Source organism: Lactuca saligna, chromosome 9, assembly GCF_052625555.1.
Source record: "Lactuca saligna cultivar CGN05327 chromosome 9, ASM5262555v1, whole genome shotgun sequence".
Lineage (NCBI taxonomy): Eukaryota > Viridiplantae > Streptophyta > Magnoliopsida > Asterales > Asteraceae > Lactuca > Lactuca saligna.
In genome coordinates, this window is record NC_136425.1 from 42,924,596 (window position 1) to 42,946,335 (window position 21,740).

Below are 21,740 nucleotides of genomic sequence, written 5' to 3' on the forward strand. Positions count from 1 at the left end.
TTTTTTTGAGAATATTTTCCCACTTCATAATCTCAAAAAATCCTCATTTGAACATAATCCACCATCCTACATGCCTATGAATGAACCAGACAATTTTTCTTCTACAACACCTACTCCAACATCTTCTGTTGATCATGGTAGTAATGATCCAGTTCCAAGAAGAACCACTCGAATTCGTGGAACGCTATCTTATTTGCAAGATTACATTTGCAATAATGTTATTTCCAATGCTGATCATGCTTTTTATGCTCATACAATTACCAACTATTGTATCAATCCACAAATTCCAAAAATACCCATTTGTCCCATTTCTCTTAAAACATCCTATGCTTTTTATACTTCTACTATTGATCCTGAACCAACTTTTTACCATCAAGCTAAAGGGATTTCTCATTGGGAAAATTCAATGAAACTTGAGTTAGATGCATTGCAAGCTAATGTCACATGGGAAGTTGTTAAGCCACCAAAAGGAAAAAGGCCAATTGCTTGCAGATGGGTTTATAAAGTGAAGTATCGTGCTGATGGTTCTATTGAAAGATACAAAGCCAGATTACTTGCTAAAGGTTTTACACAGAAAGATGGTATAGACTACCATGAAACTTATTCTCCTGTGGTCAAATTTACAATAGTTCGGAGTCTTGTTGCTTCAGCTGTCAAGAATAAGTGGGACATACATCAATTTGATGTTAATAATGCATTTTTGCATGGAGAGCTACATGAAGAAGTATACATGAAACTTCACCTGGTTATGAAGCTTTATCTCATTCTCTTGTATGTCGCTTAACGAAGTCACTTTATGGCTTAAAACAGGCCATCCGACAATGGTATTCCAAACTATCTTTTGCTCTTCGGGTGTAAGGTTTTTCTCATTCCCACAATGATCATTCTCTTTTCCTAAAGAAACATGTTTCATCCATTGTCATTGTTGCCAGTTATGTTGACGATATATTAGTCACTGGGATAGCATTGAGGAAATTCAAAACTTAAAAACTTTTCTTGATCAACAATTCAAGATCAAGGATTTGGGTCTTATTCATTATTTTTGGGGATAGAATTCGACAAGATTGACACAGGCATGGTGGTACATCAAACAAAATTTATCAATCAGTTGTTAGCATCTTATGATATGCTTGATTCTACACCCAAATTAACCCCTTTATCACTTAATCTCAAGTTGCTTCCTGTTATGAATGATCCTCTTTCTGATGCAACTGTCTATAGACAATTGGTGGGCAAACTTAATTTTCTGCTTCATACACGCCCTAACCTTGTTTTTACCGTTCAATATGTTAGTCAATTCAACAAAATTCCATGTCAAGAACATTATCAAGCTGCATTACATGTTCTTCAATATTTGAAAGGAACCATTGATCAAGCACTCCACTTTAACAATACACCTTCTTATCAAATAGAAGCTTATTGTGATCTGATTGGGCAGCTTGCCCTGTTACTCGAAGGTTTGTAAGTGGATATTTTATAATGTTTGGAGGTTCACCTATTTCATGGAAGTCTAAAAAGCAACTCACCATTTCATTGTCATCAGCCGAAGCAGAATATCGCTCAATGCGCAAAGTCACATGAGAACTTGCATGGATTAGTCGACTTTATGAAGAATTGGAGGTTCCAAATATCACTCCCATTCCTCTAAAGTGTGATAATATGGTTGCTATATACATCGCTTCAAATCCTGTTTATCATGAAAGAACTAAGCACATCGAAATAGATTGCCATTTTGTTCGTGAGAAAGTACAATATGGTCTTATCAGCTTGTCCCATGTTTCTACAAATGATCAAAAGGCTGACATTCTTACCAAATCTCTTTCTAGACACAAACACATTGGTGCTACATCCAAACTTGGTTTTCTTCAACGGGATCCAAGCTTGCGGGGGGTTGTTAGCTTAGCTAATATAGCAGTTAATCAGTTTTAACTACCAAGGGTAGTTTCGTCTTTTTTCTAATTCCTAGTCTTTTACAAGTTAGTTAGACGCTTTTGATGCGTAATGTTACTTATTGTACATATGTGTAATAGTTCTGCTGTTGTTTAGAAGAGTAATAAGAAGAAGATTCTTTCAATCATTCTTTCTTTTCAAATTGATCTTTTGAACATGAACACAAAGGGATCAAATCGATCAACTTGTTTCGATTCCGTGGATTCATTAGTTTTGATTTTTTTTTTTTTGAACTGGTAAATCTAATATACCCCTGAGCTAACATCTAATTCCAATTATATCTATAATATAACTTGAACCCTTAGACCTTAAAAAAAGAATATGGACGAGAAGCCTTTGCTCATTAGTTTTGATAAACTGTGAACATAGACACATTAAAGACAAGTAACATTAAATTAAATTATTAGAAGGCAATTTTGGTCCTTAAAAAGTACATCATGGTAAAGGAAACGTCACTTGTCAATATACCATTGCTTATCAAATGTGGAATGCATTAATGTAGACAATAGAAAGTGGTCCTTGTGGGTATCAAAATTTGAAATTTGGTCGTTAACTACATGGAATAATAATTCAATCTATTTATTTGGTTGTCATTTAGGTATTAATTTTTATATAAATATATTAAATCAGTGTTTTTATGATTTTTTTCACTTAGATCACTAATATTTTGAGTCCATGTTACAAAAAGCAAATCATTTGTTAGATTAGTTGATCATTTTCTCGGTAATAAAAAAATATGGTATTTTGGTAAAGAAAATAAAAATAAATATATAGTCAGAATGTATAGTAAGATACAATGTAAAAACAGAGTCATGTGGTATGTGAAATAGCCAATACAATATCGAAACATATGTATATCCAAGAATTTTAGTTTAATAGAACTTCATATTCGATTATCCTTCATATCAATTTATAGCTTTTGTGTTTGAGAACAAAAGAAAATAACAGAACCTTGAAGAATTATACATAAAACAATGTGGTTGATATTCCCAATTATATTTTTGATTCATCGTTTAACATGAAAATGATTTGACTATATCATATTCACATTTTAAATAAAGAAATAGAGAGATAGAATCATGATAGATGATATACAAGGATAATCACTTTGTTTTAAATGGATGAATCAAAACAATATTCTATTTCGATACTTATTTTTAGGATTACTTTGTTTTTAGATTATATAATGATGTCATTTTGCAGAGTCATATAGGCTACACATGTTGAAGCATAAACAATGTATTCAAATAATTACGACTTTATAAATCATTGTTAAAAGAATTAAATTTATGTTTGAATTGTATAGTTTCTTAAATCATATTTGATTCATTTTAAACCTAAAGAATATATATATATATATATATATATATATATATATATATATATATATATATATATATATATATATATATATATATATATATAAACAAATTAACCAACTTTGGTTCCAACTCAATTTGATTTTTTCTAATGGATCAATGAACTGTAGTCCCTACATCTAATTATAATACATCCCTTTATGGCTTTATCTCACAACCATAGGTTTTTTTAGTTTGGTCTTAATCCGAGTCCGAGTGGTTTGAACTTTATGATCGCCTAAATATAGGCCACAAACTACTTTTAAGGTTGGCCATAGAGGTATTGTTAAATATAGTTCATTCATATTTTTAAAAGACCATTAATTATTATTAATGTTATTTTTATTTAACTTATACCAAATTAAGTAATAAGATGATCATATTTCAGATGTGAGTACGGTTTTTGCAAGATGTTTCTAACATCGAAAGCCTGAATTTGTTTTTTTATTTTTTGTTTTTATTTTCATCAACGTTAGGAAAGTGGAATGAAGTTATTTTCAAGTTGTAAGGAACATAATTATAATACATAGATCGATAATATTGTATTGAGTTTGTATTTTCTTATTAGAAATAATGACTTGTTAGGATAACCAAGTTTTATAATTAGACACATTTAGTTATCTTTTTTGCACATATTTAATCAATAAACTTTTATAAAATGCTTAATTAAAATGAAAGTTTTACCGGGTTTGAGGAACTCTTTGGTGAACAATAAACTTGTGAGGGTTACTACACTTTTGCAATTGTAAATATTTAGGTGATATTTGTTTCTAAAAGAGGTAAAATGTGAAGTAGAAGTCAAAACCCAAATAAAGAAATTGTCTTTTTTTTTTTTTTAATAAGTTTACGAGCTAAATTTTATTTTTTATTATCTAAATAACATAAATGAAATGAAATCAATGATCCATTGACAACCATACTATAATAAGTACCACCACCACAATTATCATCTATTCATCTTCCAAAACAATCATGTTCCAAAAATCAATAAGAATTTTGTTTAAATCCAAACAAAATCAATCAAGAAAAAAAAACAATCAAAAACAAAAAAAAAAAAAACATATTAAAAAAATTAGTAAAAATAAATATTTTAATTGTTGTGCTGTATTACAATTTCATTGAGTAAATTGGCATATCTTAAAATAACAAAACGAAAAAAAAAAATGAGAATGATTTTGACCACAAAAATGAAAGAAGCGAATATGAAAATATTGGCCTTTGCGTCATTACTGTCTACTCATTGACTAGTACTAGTGTATGTGGTTTACCCTTTGTGTGCACGCACGCTAGTGAAGTAACTTTTCTGGTCGGACAAAATATGGGCCATTCAATAACCCATCGACGTCTTTTCTTTTTCGTTTAACCAAAAAAAAAAAAAAAAAAAATCAAAATTCCTATCGTCGATTATATTAATATTTATTAAAAAAATTTGTTTACTTCAAAATATTTGATAATATATATAGATTTTATCAACTTATATGATTTGTACACATGATTTTAGGGTCTAATCAGCATGCTTTAACAATATAATATTATGTAATGATATAGACCACATCAATTGTTTATAAAAAACAAATTGATAGTTAGATTGTAGTGGTCTAATGACTAATGACCATCTGTAACAAAAATGAACAATAATTAATCTAAGTTAAAAATATAATACCTTAAATAAATATTTAAAGAATACATTATTATATGTATGTAATTTCTTTTATTTTGGTTTATTACCTAATTTAAAAAAACGTTAATGGGTGGAAACAAAATAGAGACGTTAATTCATAAGTTTCGATATTGCCGGCCTTTCTTCTCATGCTTTTCTGTAAAACCGAGAGCATGAGCACAGCATACTTTTTTCCTATATATATATATAAATAGCATTACACCATCTTTCTCTTCATCTACATTCTACACTCTCCAAATTTCAAGCAAGAAAAGGCCTCTCCGATCCCAATTTCAAACACCCAACAATCAATCTTCAAAAAAGTAATGGGTGTTAGGATGATGAGATGGAGTCCATGGCCACCAATCTCGGCGAGAAAATTCGAGGTCAAGATTCTTGTACGCTGTCTCCAAGGCTTGCCTGAGAAAACTAAAAGTGGGGATCCCCGAGATTTTTCACGATTGGGTGTTGAAGTCAATTGGAAAGGTTCTACGAAATCAAGTAATCGACTTAATTTCAAGCGGAGTAGTGCGAAGAGGAATTTGACGAAGGAAGAATCGTTAGACGACGAGGGAGTTGTTAAATGGAACGAAGAGTTCGTTGCTGTTTGCGATTTGGTGGAATTTAGAGATGGGAATTTTCAGCAGTGGGAAGTTGCATTCAGGGTGTTCGATGTAAGTCCTGAACTAATCTCTTGGTTTCAATATGATTGATTTACTCACTGATCATCGCAATATCATCAGGGTCTCGTTTTAGGTTAAAAATTGTTAAACTTCTTTAATTTTTCAGGGTTTAAACCAAGGAGCAAAAAGACGGGTTCATACCATTGCAACTGGATCATTGAACCTCGCTGAATTCGCTCCATCCGAGCAAGAAAAAACCCCAATAAATATTCATCTTTTAATGCCTATTAGCATCGATTGTAGTCCTATACTCTCTGTAAGTTTCTTCTAAAATTCAATTTGTTCTATATCAATCATATATCCTCCATGAATAAATCTTTATGTCAATTCCATTCTCATTATGCAGCTATCACTCACCCTCCATGAATACGCCGTGCCTCTGCCATTGTCACCCAGAGACGAGCCATCGAGCCTTAAAGCCGGTTTTAAAAAGGTCAAGATCTTTAAAGTAATTTCACCTAAAAAAATATGTCATCAAGAAGAGGGAAACTGTCGATTTGGCCCAGATTCCCTCGATGGAGTTGATTCCGACGTAGATAATGCCGATTCCAATGTTACGAAATCTCTCGATTACGGAACCCTAGCTTACGCAAATCATATCGGACGATTTTCAAACTTCAATTCAAGCAGTAGTAGTGAAGATGACGATTGGACATACAAACATTATAAATCAAAGGAAGACGATTCACATTCCGAAAGGCGAATCTCGAAGCGCGGAATCTTCCCATGGCGGAAACGGAAACTGGGATTCCGGTCTCCAAAACCGAAAGGCGAACCACTTCTCAAAAAGGATGTTAAAGAAGAAGGCGGGGACGATATCGACTTTTACCGCCGAATGTTGACATCATCAGAAGGGTCAACCACGAGTCGATCTTCAATCTCGGAATTCGGAGACGATAATTTCATCATCGGTAAATGGGAAAACAAAGACTTAAAAAGTCGAGATGGTCAAATGGAAGTCAAAACACAAATTTTCTTTGCTTCAATTGACCAAAGAAGCACACGCGCTTTGGGAGAGAGCGCGTGCACTTCTTTAGTTGCTACAATCGCTGATTGGTTCCAAAATAGCAACAACGAAATGCCCGTAAAATCCGAACTCGATACTTTGATTCTAGAAGGTTCTTTAGATTGGAGAAACCTATGCGAAAACAAACTCTATACGAAAAATTTCCCCGATAAACACTTTGACCTAGAAACTGTTCTCGAATCCAAGACCCGTAATCTCATTGTGGTCCCGGAAAAGTCGTTCATCGGATTCTTCCAGCTTGACGAGGGCGTTTTCGACTTTTTACATGGTGCTATGTCGTTTGATAGCATATGGGATGAGATCGATCGAATCGAGTCAGAAAAACCGTTGGTTTATATCGTGAGTTGGAACGATCATTTTTTTGTGTTGAAAGTTGACCAGGATGCTTATTATATTATTGATACTTTAGGAGAGAGGTTATATGAGGGTTGTGATCAGGCGTATGTGATGAAGTTTGATAAAGATACATTGATTAAACGACTACCGTGTGAGAAAGAGGAGATCGTGGTGTCGAAAGGTAAAGAGTCATGTAAGGAGTATATTAAAAACTTTTTGGCTGCGATTCCATTAAGGGAATTGCAAACGGATGTGGAGAAAGGGTTGGTTGATGCATCGAGCCCGATTGTTCATCATCGGTTGCAGATCGAATTTCACTACACTGAGTGTTGCGCTTGATGTGATCTATTGCTACATCGAGCCACCTTGCTCATCCTCAAGTACAAAACGCCTTTAACAAGTTCAATTTTGAAAAAAATTTAATTTCTGTATATGTAACTTGTGTGATTGTAGAGTTTCTTGTTAATTTTTTAATGAAAAAATTATATAAATAGTCCATGTGTTTTTTATATTTGTAAGTTTCATCTCTAACTTTTTTTTTTTTTGTTTTAGTTTTTTGTATGGTTGATTCTTGATCCATATAAAATAATTTTCATATATCTTCTATTTGTTTTATGTTTTCTTTAAATGATTTTTATACAAAAAAAAAAAAAAAAAAAAAAATACACCATCCCAGGTACCGCAAACACCTCTCTCTCTCTCTCTCTCTCTCTCTCTCTCTCTCTCTCTCTCTCTCTCTCTCCAAAGGGTCAAACCATATCTAAATTAAAACTCATAAAACATATAGGGAAAATTAAGCAAGGGGAACTTTATACATACCTCCAAAATTATTTTGTGTACCTGTGAGTGTAATAGTGTTTGTTTACCCCCATGATTTGACGATTTATGTGAGTGAGAGGTATATATAATAGTAACCTTAAGCAATCTACCAAGAATTTAATGTGTATTTGAAGTTTGAAATGGGTATTTTGGACTGTTCCTGATTATAAAAAAAAAAAAAAAAAAAAAAAAACCTTTTTTTGACAAAAAAAAAAATAAAAAAAATGAACTGACATTCCGGAATTCCAGACTAAAATTTCAGAGTTAAAAAAAATCTCTGAAATTTCAAGAACAAATAAAAAAATTGTTTTTTACTTAAATCAAACAAAAAGTTCAACAAATATGGTAAATATGAACTATATACGATATTAAGACATAAAATCTCCAGTTTATTAAAAAAATGTGACATTAAACATTTCGAATGGACATTTCAGACATAATTAAAAAGGTTTATTTGAAAAATAAAAACTGAAAAGAACTCTTGAAGATCGAATTCCAAATGAAGCATTCATGAGTAAGTGATCATTTGTCAAAGCTGGAAAAAAAAATAAAAAAATAAAAAATAAATAATTTTTATAAACTTATTTATAAACACTTGTACTTTCATTTAAAAAAGCGAAAAAAATCCAAAATTGCAAATGAACTTCAAAGAAAGTCACAGATGGACTAAGTTTATATACGATTTTGTGAGGGTGTTTACACTGAAAAAAATTAAAAAAAAAAAAAAAAAAAACTAAAAAAAACAATTTGCAAATGTAAAACTCATAATGCGTGTCTGTGTTTTATCGACTTGCACATTTGCAGATCAAATAGAGAAATCGCAGATGGATTTAATCCATTTTCGATTTTGATGGTTTTTATGTAATGGTATGTTTTTTTTTGGCTATTTTCTACAAAATAATTAAGAAAATTAGTTATTTTTGTAATTTTCTGTATAATATATAGTCTATTTCCGATATATTTTAAAATTATAAATTAGTTGTTGATGTGTTAGTGGGCTCGACTTTGAAAGAATGTTGATATTGCCTGGTAATTATAAAAGCTAGTGGTAATTATAAAAGCTAACGTTTGTTACAAATAAGAGATGGTCTAAATATGATCGAACAAAAGAGTTTTACATCAATCTAATCAAGTGATCTAAATATCATGTCCTCAAATCATAAACAAAAAACAAAATCAAATTTACAGGGGAAGAGCAAAATATTTTTCAAGGATAGCAAAATCAAATTTTAAGAGGGGAAAACTAGAAGGAGATCGATATCAAACCACAATGAAATCATCGCAGGAATCGACTTCATCGTGGTCTCTTTATTAACACCAGGTCTCTGCTAGTGATGTCAACGGGACCAAATGAGAACGGAAATAGATGTCCCCGTTCCCGTCCCCGAAATCAGTTATTGCACCCGCTCCCGGTTCCGCCCCCGGCTCCCCCATTTACATAGCCCCCGTTCCCGCTCCCATTCCCTTGGTTTATAGGCTTAAAATTTGTTTTTTTTTGTTTTTTTGTTTTTTTTTTGCTAAACACTACTTTGGTTTAGGCTAAAAAGCCTATTTTTAATAACTTTAAAAGTTTAAAACATAATCTTTTAGAAACTAAAAAAATTAAAATTCAAACATTACAAAACGACAATTCCAACAATCATAAAAAGATAAAATATAACAAATCCAATATTACAAATATAAAATACTTACATATTTTATATGATCAATTCAATACCTTTTCAATATCCATTAAATGGAAACGGGAAAATGAAACCTAACCTAAACCTAAAATTAGAAAATCTATTTTGTATATATATTTTATATTAAATATATATTTTTTATATAAATGTACAGCCGGAGCCACCGTAGGAGTACGGGTCAGAAATACCAACTCCCGACCCCGATCCTTAAAATAAGCGGAGTTTAAGTCTGCCCCCGCTCGTGTTTTTTTTTTTTTTTTTTTAATATTATTCTCGTACGGGATCGGGGTCCACCGGGTTTTTGACATCCCTAGTCTCTGCATCCATTTTGGGAGATGGATATCGTTACGGGCAATAATCTCATGAACATCCCGTTAGACTTTTAATGTTGACCCCCATTGTCGTCGTCTAACCTTCCATCACCACCCCCTTATCCCACTATCGTAAACCAAAGAGAAGAACAACGCAATCAGCCACCACAAACCACCGCCATCAACACAGAACGAGATGATGGGGTATAGTTGTAGGCTTAAGGCTAAAATGACGGGTCAAGGGTTAAGAGGCCGTAGGTGGTGGCCAAGGCGGAGCTGCTGATTTGGTGGCGGTGGCGCCGGTAGGAAAGAGAGAACAGAGAGAATAGAAATGTCCCAAGAAATTAGAAAAGGTTAAGGTTAAGGGTGTGGAGCTTTTAATTAAAATTAAACAAAAGATAAAAAGAAATTTAAAAAGATATAAAAGTAATTTTTAAATAATCGGGCAAATATCTTCAATGTGAATGGAGACATGAATGTTTGTTAAAAAGTCAACAAATTGTTGTTTCATAAAGGAATTTTCTGAATGCTTCTTAGGTCATCTACAATGGGAGTTGTATGAGGGTTTAATGGAATAAATGTGAATATAATATAGAGGAGAGAGAGTGTGTAGTTGAATGGCCAGTTGTAATTGAAAATTTATTAATTTTTTAAGAATTAAAGTGCATGTGTATATTCTCTTTCCTGGTTGTCAATTTATACAACTCTCCATGGGTTTAATCCATTGGAGATGGCCTTAGGTAACTTAGTAATTGAATAGTATTTTTCTATATATAAAAGGCCAAAGACAAGATTTTATGTGTACTTCAGATCTTGCAATTCATGCTACAACTTTTTAGTATTTACCAACGTTGCTCCAAATTACCCTTTCTATATCACAAGATCACTAAGATGTTTTCTGTTTTTCAGGGATTGAAAGGTTGTCGAGCTTGAACAAGTTGGAGATACTAGACCTCAGTTTCAATACAGATATTGATAACGACATCCTTCCATCATTGAGAACACTCACTTCACTCAAAGTATTGGATCTTAGTTACGCTGGATTGAATGAAAACTTCCCTATCAATGGCATGTTTTCGTCTTTTCATGTCTTCTTTTAAGTTATCATGCACAAATGTATGTTTTAAATATACTTGCACCCTCTTCAAATTTCAAATGATTTGCAGAATTTGCTGCTTTAAAGAACTTGGAGATGTTGGATCTAAGCCACTGTGGCTTCAATGGTATCTTTGAGATTCAAGGTAATCAATATCATCATAAATCTATCATGCCAATATACTCACCTAATTGGTACACAAATCCCTCTTTTCCAAGTTGCAACATTATATAACCATGCATGTATAGCAGATTGACTCTTTCATGTGCTGAAATTTAAGGTATTACCTTTCTTTTCTGGTAGATATAATAACAATTCTTTTAGGGGAAGGATCACGGTATTAAAGAAATGAATATAAATGTATATACTTGTATATCTCCTAAACAGCTTTGTCGTTGTATCAAACTATAGCTTATAAATTCGATTGCTTCATTCCTTAATATAGTTTCTGAGAGGGTTCCATATTCAGGAAGTTGAAAATTTTAAATCTTGGGTCCAACATATTTAATGAAAGCATTTTAACATTTTTAAATACGCTTTTATCGCTTACAAGGTTGGATATTAGCAACAATCCAATGTCAGGACCATTTCCAGCTCAAGGTACGTACATATAACTCCTTGTAAAGTTGTAAGAACATCAATTTCAAACCATGTGAATTTAATCGATTTCATTTTGTTCTCAATTTACGTGCCATTTGTACTTATGTACCACTGATAAATAAAAAGGTAGCTCTGTTTTCAAGATAAATGTGTCTACCCCTGGTATAATGATGTACAAAGAATAATGAACATGTAATTCTCCAAACTATCTTTCAAAATATACATCTGATTGATATATATGTTTTTCTTTCGTATGACAGAATTATCACATCTGAAAAACCTGGAGGAGCTGAATTTAAGGTATACCGGACTTGATGACACACCCAATATCCAAGGTAAATGAATAACTAGATTTGAATTTGTCCATGAATGCTTTAATTGGTGTTATCCCATCCTCGATTGGTGAATTGAGTGAATTAGAGATGCTGGATTTATCTTGTAATGGGTTATCAGGAGAAGTACCAAAGGGATTGTTAATTACAGGTACTATGGATACTTTAATACTATCAAAGAACAAATTGCATGGCCAAATACTCTCAGGAAACTTAAGCTGGGGTTACCTCCAATGGGTTTACTTAGACAACAATCATTTCACAGGAAAAACTGGAAATTTCACAGGGGTAATGCACAGGTGATGACTAATCCATCGGATGAAGAAGACAATGAGAGATGTTATGGTATCGATATGACATGCTTTTATGCAAGTTCTTGTTCCACATGTTTCGTGTTATTATTGGAATTTGTTGAAATTCTTTACACCAATCAACAGTGGCGTAGAAGGTGGCTGGATTGGGTTGAAGATTGTATGTTTATATGTTCTTACTTTGTTTATGATTTTGTAAACAAGTTCTCAAAGCCCTTACGTAAATTGAACCTCCTCAAGAATTTGTGAATAAATGCAAATTTTCTTTCATATGTAACTACAAGGTTAAAACCGTTTGCTATACGGTTGATACATTAAAATAATATAAAATTTTGGATAAAGTATTGATAACAACCACAAACATATATGGTGGTGGATTTATCATATTTTTTACCAGCTGTTGTATGATTCTTGATGAGGAAAATGATTTAATGGAACCATTAATAAATAAAACAGTGCTTATACCTTCATGAACATTTTATTATTTATTATTATAAATAGAAAAGTAAAATGATCATTGTTATAGTTCAACAGAGACATGTTTTCAGTGAAATACGATTTTCCAGTGATTCAGATCGTAGTCAATTCTATCAAGTTTGACTTGAAGCTATACTCAATAACGAAAATACTTTAATTTTTTTTGTAAAAACTAAAAAAATATTACTTTCCGAAAAGAAAAAGAAACAAAAGCAACATCGGCCAGCCTATCACCTATGTATGCAGAGCTGTTAGAGCTTTGGAACTTCCACTGCAATCAACAATTGGATCCCTTCAACCAAACATCCAATTTCACGTAAGCAATCCCAACACCTTATATTAATCTATCTAGATATACTTTCAAATACTAAATTTCAATGTGAAAATTATCAATTAATTAGGTTTGCATCATCAAACCCTAGTTTACGTTGAATTGGAGTTCATTTTTTGATTGTTGGTTTGCTTTTAGACAGTTGAATTTTCTTACGTTTTTAAATGAACTTGATGTGGATTTTTTTGGATATGTTTTGAGTGAAAAGGATTCTGCAGAACTTTATAACAAATATTTGGATCTTTGAAGTTACCTACAAAAGCCTATTTGAAATTTTCGTTAACAATTCTAATTCCTTTGTGAATTTTACTAGACATAGTTTTAGATCCTAACCTTTAATCTCATCTAAGTTTAGATCCTAACCTTTAATTCCTCTGTAAGAAAGAAGAATTGTGGATTGTTGGATTTATGGTGAAATGTGTACTTTGAAAAATGCTAATTTTGGTCTAAATTGTTACAAGGTAGGTCTTGAGACTTGAGAGGATTCTGAAGTTGGTGTGTTTAAATTATTAGGTGAAGAAAATGAGTTCCACAAGTGAAAATGTAGATAGGCTTACTTGCTTGCCTGAAGAGATTACTTCACATATACTCTCTCTAATTCCTATATGATTGGCAGTGCAAACAAGCATTCTATCAAAAAGATGGAGGTACACTTGGATGTTGCTCAAGAAGCTTGACTTCAATGATTATCCACTTGTATTTGATAGAGATTCCTTATCAAAATTTGTGGATAATGTATTCGAGCTTTCCAAAACATCCCACATCGAAGTATTCCGCCTACACTTTACTTACATTTGGGTTCGAAAATCAAGCGTGTCAAAGTGGATTAATGAAGCCATTAGGTTAAACGTTCGAGAGCTTGACATACAAGTCTTGCTGCTTGAGTTGCCTCTAAGGTTGTTCACATGCAAGACACTCACAAAATTAAGATTAGTTGAGAGTTGTTTTGAGACGGGTGTTTTGAACTTTCCATCTCCAGTCATACTTCCTTGTGTGAAAACCCTTGACATAAGTGTTAGAAGCAAACCTTGTGTCAATGCATTTAAACTCATCCATGGGTGCCCAATACTTGAAAGCTTATCTCTGCAAGTAGCATGGCGCAATGATGAAGAAGAATATGATTTCAATATTCCTAGCAGGTGTTCACAAAATTCGGCTCAACCGGTAAAAATGAACTTGAAACAAAGTTAAATAGTCAAAGAGCATAGGATGTATTAAACTTTTAGTGGCCTAGAGTAAAACATTAAGATACTTGGTTATTGTTACTTGACATTGACCTTGTTAATCAAAGAGTTGTTTCTTTTTGACTTAATAGGCTTAATGGGTTAAAGCGCTTATTTTGACAACTATACATGGTTGTTTCTTTTTTACTTAATTCGAACATAATTAATTAATGAGTTACGCGAAAAAAATTGGCTTCGTTTATTGAGACAACAATCCTTTACATATTTTCCCGTATTATTTTTTTTCTCCAAACTCCTCCTAGGTTAAAATTGATGAATATTGTGTAAGTTGTTTACTGAAATGTAATGGCAAAATGATAACTTAGTCTCATTCATACCATTTATTCGGTCTAAAAAAGAAAAAAATATATTATGTATACAACATTTTATCCACACATACATCATGACTCTTTCAACCACTTTACTCGTACATAACTTGATAACATAAAAGAAAAAATAACAACTCTCCGTACACTTGAAAGGATTATTGTTTTCATCCATTAAACACTATGTCTTTTGTTGAAGGTACCATTGAATTCACCTCTGCCTAAGTTTCCCAATTTGAAACACATGGAGTTGAAGGGTTCATGTTCTCGATGGTTGTCAATGTTTCATATTCTTGAAAACTCTTCTGAATTGGAACATTTATGTATTGATGAGGTAATCGCGTTGTTTCCAACTCTATCATGTTTTATTCTATGCTTCCTAACTTCTTTTCCCACCTATAACATAACATTTGGTTCTTCTCAATAGCCTGAAGAATCATGTTGGATTGAGCCGCAAGCAATTCCCACTTGTATGCTTTCAAAACTTACAACCTTGAAATTTAAAAAATGCAAGGGGCAGAAATGGGATTTACGATTCCTAGAATACATTTTGGGGAATTCTGAGGTTTTGAAGACACTAACAATCATCACTTCTGTAAGCTTGACCCCGAAAAAAGAAATGCGGTTGTGTGCACAATTGTTAAAGCTTCCAAGGGCTTCAAGGTCTTGCGAGATTCATTTTGTTGGGAATTGGTCTCATTCTACATGTAACTAGTTTTTTTGTCCTAAGAAGAATGTATGTATATATGTATTATGCATTGACATATATTGTGTATGTTTCATTTTGTGTGGGAGATAAGTTATGCCATGGCATTCAAGTGTATATATACATTTTGTGATAGTTACAAGATATATATGGAAATGTTCAGCATGTTATTTCACTTTACATTATTAGAAATGATTTTTGATTGATAGTTAAACTTTAAACTATGTGTTGGTTGACATTTTAGGAGTTCGATGGATTGTTCTTTAAAATTTCAAAAAGTACATTATAATTCTGGATTCAAGTATTGCTGATTTCTGTATTTTTTGTCTCTAAAAGTTTTATAATTACAAGTGTATTTATTATTTGAGGTTATTGTAATTGGTTTTCTGTATGTTCAAAGTGAATGGTCATTTTATTTGGAATAGAAACTGAACTTGATTGAAACCAAAATGCAATAATAGATAATGAAGCTAAAATATGAGATATATAGATCTAAAAGCTTTTGACTACCTAATGGAATAAATATAGAACAGCCAGAAAGGAAATCTAAATGATTATCCTCCTGCCTTGATCAGAAGGTTTCTCTAAAAACGGATGCCTCCAAATTACAAAATACTCAATGATGCAATAAACCTAAGACTGGACATATTTTTACTAACCTAAAAATTGGGTGCAAAACAGAATATATATATATATATATATATATATATATATATATATATATATATATATATATATATATATATATATATATATACACACACACACACACACACAAGAGGTGTAATATGCGGTTGGATAAATGATGTCTCATTATAACCTATAAAATTATAATTATGAATAGAAACGCGAAACATAGAATTAATAAAATAACTAGTTAAATGTTTATCTCATGGACTATGATTAAAGTCATAAACTATAACATAGTTTGTGATATATTGTATTCTGTAATATTTCTTACAAACACAACATAAACAAACAGCGACTATAATCAAAATTATTAATCTAAGTAATTGCTATCAATAGGCAAAATAAACTAATAATTGATTACAAAAATAGATAACATGAAAGGGTAACAAACTTTTAATTTTATTCATATTTAGTAACTGGATTTTTTTTTGTGCTTGATTTACCTTTAAATTATTTGAAATTGTTCACATTTACCCTTATGACAGGTTGTAATCGGTCATAACGGTAAATTGTTAATAATTTCAAATAATTCAAGTATAAATTATCAAACACTGAAAAAAAATAGTAACTAAATATAAATAAAATTGAAAGTTCGTTACTCATTATCCAACAAATAAATTATAAGATGCTCTTAGTTCGACAAGAAGCTATGATCAATAATTAAAAGTCTCTAATTAGAACGCTTGAAAAAAAAAATACTTTAAAAAATATAAAAAGCTAAGGCAACTTTTTCTTTTTATGAAATAACCTTTGTTTGCTTCTTTCTGTCCGTTTCTGAATCAGGCCTGTTTGAGCTTTGGAACTTCCAAACAATCATTGGATTCCTAAGCTAATTACTTCCAATTTCACGTAAAACATCCCAACTCCTTACATCAATCGATATTTGCAGATATACTTTCAAATCCTGATTTTTCAATTGCAGGTGAAAATCATCCATTAATCAGGTTTGCATCATCCAACTTAACCCTAGTACTTTACCTTGAATCTGAGTGTCGGTTTGCTATTAAACAGCTGAATTTTCTACATCTTTAAATAAAATAGATTTTCATTTTCTTTAGTGAATAAGATACTGCGCTACTATATAACAAATATTTGGATCCTAATTAAAAGACCTTTATGACACCCATGTGGATTGATGGATTTGCTGTGAAATCTGTATCTGGAAAGTGCTAAATTTGATCTAAATGTAACAAGTAGGTCTTGAGAGGATTCTGAACTCTGAAGTTTGTGTGTTTGAATTATTAGGTGGTTTGAAGAAGATGAGTTCCATAAGTGAAAATGTAGATAGGCTTACTTGCTTGCCTGAAGAGATTATTTCACATATACTCTCTCTCATTCCTATAAGATTAGCAGTGCAAACTAGCATTCTATCAAAAAGATGGAGGTACACTTGGATGTTGCTCAAGAAGCTTGCCTTCAATGATTATCCCTACATACTTGATAGAGACCCCTTATCAAAATTTGTGGATAATGTATTCGAGCTTTACAAAACATCCCACATTGAAGTATTCCGCTTACACTTTTCTGACAATTGGGTTCGAAAGTCAAACGTGTCAAAGTGGATTAATGAAGCACTTAGGTTAAATGTTCGTGAGATTGACATACAAGTCAAGCTTCTTGAGTTGCCTCTAAGATTGTTCACTTGCAAGACACTCACAAAATTAAGATTAATTGTGAATTGTAATGATCCTGATGTTTTTGAGGTTCCATCTCCAGTCATACTTCCTTGTCTAAAAACCCTTGAAATCAGTGTTAATGGCAAACCTTGTACCAATGCATTTATACTCATCAATGGCTCCCCAATACTTGAAAGTTTATTTTTAGAAGTAGCATGGCGCAATGATGAAGAAGAATACAATTTCAATATTCCTACTTTGAAGCGATTGGAACTAAGAACACGCAAATGCTTATCGGTTATCAACAAAGTTGTTTTGAATGTCCCTAATCTTGAATACTTCCTTGTTGGTGGGGTCTTGTGTTCACTATTTGTGATGAAAGATTTGTCAAATCTAGTTGAGGCAACTTTTTCTTTTTATGAAATAAGATTTAGTCATTTGATGAGTGAGCTTCTAAAAGGAATAAGTGAAGCCAAATCACTTTCATGGTCCACTTCAAACATCGATGTAAGTCATGCCATGTTCAACTTTTGATTTTTTTTTTTTTTGTTATGATCTTTGCAATTCAAAGAATTGTCGTTTTCATCCATTCAACACCATGTCTTTTGATGAAGCTACCAATTCCATTGAATTCACCTCTGCCCAAGTTTCTCAATTTGAAGCGATTGGAGTTGAAGGGTTCATGTTCTCGATGGTTGTCAATGTTTCATGTTCTTGAAAACTCTTGTGAGTTGGAGCATTTATGTATTGATGAGGTAATTGCATTGTTTCCAACCTTTGATCACATGTTTTATTCTATGATTTAACATAACATTTGGTTCTTCTCAATAGCCTGAAGAATTTTGTTGGATTGAGCCTCAACAAATTCCCACTTGTATGCTTTCAAATCTTAAAACCTTCAAATTTAAAAGATGCAATGGGCGGAAGTGGGATTTACAATTCCTAGAATACATGTTGGGGAATTCGGAGGTTTTGAAGACACTAACAATAATCACTTCTGAAACCTTGTCCCCCAAAAAAGAAATGTGGTTGTGTGCACAGTTGTTGAAGTTTCCAAGGGCTTCAAGGTCTTGTGAGATCCATTTTGTTGGGAATTCGGCTTATAACTAGTTTTTTTTTTCAAGAATAATATCTATGTATTATCAAGGACTTATATTGTGTTTCATTTTGCATGTAAGATAAGTTATGCAATGACATACATATATGCACACACAAACACACGTTTTGTGAACAAAACGCGTTGTGTGGTCAGATTTATCTACTTTGAAAATACACGAAAATTTAATACTTTATTTTGAACAAGAGGACAAGCTGAAAAACAATTTAGCGAAATATTTCTTGTTGTAACACCTCATTCCCAATCTGTTTCATCCTATGTATTTTGTCACATCTAGTTGCTTTAATCAATTTTAGGCCAGTCAAATAGTTGAATCGACTTATATGTGTAGTTTTAACATGGGATCTAATAGGTAAAAAAATTCAAAACTTAAATCAACTAAAAAGAATACAAACAATAGTTTAAAAGTCACACAAATGCATCAAGTAATCATCATGATCGTTTTTGCACCATATCATTTAACCACGTAAAGATGCACGCGGGACTTGAGGCAAACCAAATTCATCCTCGGCCTAGACAAAATGACAAAAACACCCTTAATTTGCGTACTTAAAAAAACATCGGGAAAAAAAAAATTAAAAGTCTTGGAATACAAACCTTAACAATGCGGGATGGTATTGCATGCCCAGAGGGAGCTGAAGGCAAGTTGAGCTCTTCATTATAATCGGATTCATTGTCAGGTTGAAGATATGAAGGTACACCTTCGCCAGCTGTCTCCAGCCCCATGTCTTCCTCCAAAGCATCAAGTTCTGAATTGCAAAAAAGTCAACAGTAGACAGGAGACAGCAGACAGTAGACAGTTATCAGTGATAATAATAATTAGACTTACCACCCATGAGATCTTCTTCGTCAATGTCATCAGGCACGCTGTAGCTTCTACCAAGAGACTCGTGTATTTCATTGCTAACATCCATCAACTCCATCATGTCATCTTGCAAGTTCTTTAAAAGAATACACCATTTAGACATATATTATATAATTCTAATTCTAATAAATAAAATAATTTTGAAAAAGTATAATATACTAACATCAATGTCCTGTATCTTTACAGTCTTCATCATTCCTTTCAACTCTTTGTTTGCTGATTTCAGAGCCGACATCTGGAAATTACAAACCAATCAGTATAAACATGAATATTTTATTCAAAAACAAAATATGTAGTCTTTTATGGCATATGTTTATGTTTCACAATTCACACACATGATATGATATGATATGACATATTCAGGAAAAATCATTTCCCAAGAATAATCAATCCACTACCTCATGGAGGTAGGCAGCAACTTCCAACCAGAGGACAGAAAAAGCTCCACCCTGCATGCTTTGAACTATTTCCAACATGGCGCTAACAACAAAAGTAATTTAATACTATTGCACATAGATAATGGTTTATATTTATTTATCCATTGTAAAATTAAAATCAAACAAAAAGCCAAGTGTATGAATAACAATTAATTTAAAATTTTGTGGAACATACTGTTTGTTGAGCATCTTTGATACCCTCGGAAGCAAATGCGACTTGATCTAGATTAAAAGTTTGGTTGTATAGCATGTCACGTTGCCCTTCATACCTAACAAAAGTTAATAAAATAATAAGTGAGTTATTTATATTACTATTATTATATATGTTGACGTTTGTCATGTAATATCAAGTGTGACACCTACATTCGTTTTTGCTTAAGAATTCTCATTGCACGAGCTTTCACAGCTTCTTGAGCGGGACCCGGACGAGTTCTTTTGATCTGCTCTTTATATCGACCAAGTTCGCCATCAAGTCGTTTGATTTTCTCATCCACTGATTCGCCTCTTTTATTGATCTAAATAAGCAATAAAAACATAATCAGGCTTCTATTTGTATATATATGTAGAAGTAGAACATAAAATAGTATAGATCTAAAGGATATTCAAATATAAGATTAAGAGCTACATACAAATGCACTTGATCTTAAAAAAGTAATATTAACTTATCCAACTAACATATTCATATTTCATCCTCATGTTTGATTATGTTATGCCGTAGGTTATCTATGGAGGGATACCTCAGAATGCCCTAACTCATGTATAAATGCAAATCCACAATAGTTTGAGAGCCTATAAAATTTTGGCTTAAGAAACAGATATGCAAATCAATTAAATCACAATGAACAGCATAATCAACAGGTTGTAGGAAGTAAACTCTCAAGCCTCTTTCAGTAATGCATTGACAACCAAAATGAAGTATCAATCAACAATTGTAAACATAATCACAATACAGTACAAAAAAGCGAAAAGGGATACACATGAAAATGATGGAATACTTAAACAACTATAGAAACCAAATTAAACATGTCCGGCAAATACAATACATGGAATAAGAGAAACAATACCCGATCCGATGCCTCGTTGAGGGAAGGAGGAGGTTCTTTGTCTTTCTTAGCACCAAACACTCTCTTCATCTCGTTTACTTTCTAACTTCTAGCTTTTTTTGGGTTAGGGTTTACTCGCAATACAACCCTAATTTAACAGAAATGCAGAAGATCAGGAAAAATCGATGTATTTGAGATCTTCTTCTCTTAATTCTTCGTTTGCATGAACTATGGGAAAACGATTTGAATGAAAACCCAGACCGACAGTTTATTCAAAAACAAGATTCCAATCGGTTTTGTCAAAAGGAATTTGAAAAATCCCGAGTACTTTACTGTTTATAAAATTGGGCTAATTGCAATCTGCACCTTTCACTTTTTGTTTTTCTCTTTTCAACCCATTTTCCTTTTGTTTAGTATTTTTATATACAAGTATTTTGTCACTATCATACGAGTTTTACAAGATGGGAGAGAAATCCACGTTAGCATAGATCGTTAGCTATTCGATCGATGTGATCTCTAATCGTAGTCATTTAGTCTCTAAATTTATGAAGGAAAAAACATCATAAATGATCCTTATGGTTTTTCAAAATATGAAGTTTAGTCCTTGTGGTTTAAAAACATTATAGATGGTCTCTATGCTTTCAAAACTTTTAATGATTGGTCCTTATTGTTAACTTCGTTAAGTTTAATTTGTTAACTGAAGGGCGTTTTCGTTATTTCACTGCCATAGGGACCATTTATGAT

At 32.2% G+C, this 21,740-nt stretch overlaps 3 protein-coding genes and 1 pseudogene across 3 annotated transcripts; 3 read left to right on the forward strand and 1 right to left on the reverse strand.

Moving 5' to 3' along the window:
* The first annotated feature begins 5,154 nt into the window (after positions 1–5,154).
* Positions 5,155–7,525, forward strand: LOC145017187 (uncharacterized). Its single transcript, XM_078975253.1, has 3 exons — positions 5,155–5,642; positions 5,758–5,907; positions 5,998–7,525. Exons 1-3 carry the CDS (start codon positions 5,295–5,297, stop codon positions 7,351–7,353), a joined length of 1,854 nt encoding a protein of 617 aa, XP_078831379.1. The 5' UTR covers positions 5,155–5,294; the 3' UTR covers positions 7,354–7,525.
* A 3,031-nt stretch (positions 7,526–10,556) lies between these two features.
* Positions 10,557–15,237, forward strand: LOC145016281 (FBD-associated F-box protein At4g10400-like; annotated as a pseudogene).
* Positions 15,238–16,658: 1,421 nt separating this feature from the next.
* On the forward strand, positions 16,659–18,821 carry LOC145015357 (FBD-associated F-box protein At4g10400-like). Its single transcript, XM_078973824.1, has 4 exons — positions 16,659–16,862; positions 17,164–18,041; positions 18,149–18,289; positions 18,366–18,821. The coding sequence occupies exons 2-4, from the start codon at positions 17,178–17,180 to the stop codon at positions 18,642–18,644; spliced, it is 1,284 nt and encodes a 427-aa protein (XP_078829950.1). The 5' UTR covers positions 16,659–16,862; positions 17,164–17,177; the 3' UTR covers positions 18,645–18,821.
* Positions 18,822–18,856: 35 nt separating this feature from the next.
* LOC145015358 (vacuolar protein sorting-associated protein 60.2-like) lies at positions 18,857–21,312 on the reverse strand. Its single transcript, XM_078973825.1, has 7 exons — positions 21,018–21,312; positions 20,317–20,468; positions 20,129–20,222; positions 19,680–19,751; positions 19,481–19,592; positions 19,249–19,400; positions 18,857–19,163 (listed from the first exon to the last, which is right to left on the reverse strand). Exons 1-7 carry the CDS (start codon positions 21,084–21,086, stop codon positions 19,110–19,112), a joined length of 705 nt encoding a protein of 234 aa, XP_078829951.1. The 5' UTR covers positions 21,087–21,312; the 3' UTR covers positions 18,857–19,109.
* Positions 21,313–21,740: the final 428 nt, after the last annotated feature.

Coding starts and splice junctions, on each gene's coding strand:
- LOC145017187 (XM_078975253.1), top strand. CDS start 5,295: ATGGGTGTTAGGATGATGAGATGGAGTCCATGGCCACCAATCTCGGCG. Junction 5,643..5,757: donor TTGCATTCAGGGTGTTCGAT/GTAAGTCCTGAA, acceptor TTAATTTTTCAG/GGTTTAAACCAAGGAGCAAA. Junction 5,908..5,997: donor ATTGTAGTCCTATACTCTCT/GTAAGTTTCTTC, acceptor CTCATTATGCAG/CTATCACTCACCCTCCATGA.
- LOC145015357 (XM_078973824.1), top strand. CDS start 17,178: ATGAGTTCCATAAGTGAAAATGTAGATAGGCTTACTTGCTTGCCTGAA. Junction 18,042..18,148: donor GGTCCACTTCAAACATCGAT/GTAAGTCATGCC, acceptor CTTTTGATGAAG/CTACCAATTCCATTGAATTC. Junction 18,290..18,365: donor AGCATTTATGTATTGATGAG/GTAATTGCATTG, acceptor TCTTCTCAATAG/CCTGAAGAATTTTGTTGGAT.
- LOC145015358 (XM_078973825.1), bottom strand. CDS start 21,086: ATGAAGAGAGTGTTTGGTGCTAAGAAAGACAAAGAACCTCCTCCTTCC. Junction 20,469..21,017: donor TCAACGAGGCATCGGATCGG/GTATTGTTTCTC, acceptor TTGCTTATTTAG/ATCAATAAAAGAGGCGAATC. Junction 19,401..19,480: donor CGAAGAAGATCTCATGGGTG/GTAAGTCTAATT, acceptor TTTGCAATTCAG/AACTTGATGCTTTGGAGGAA.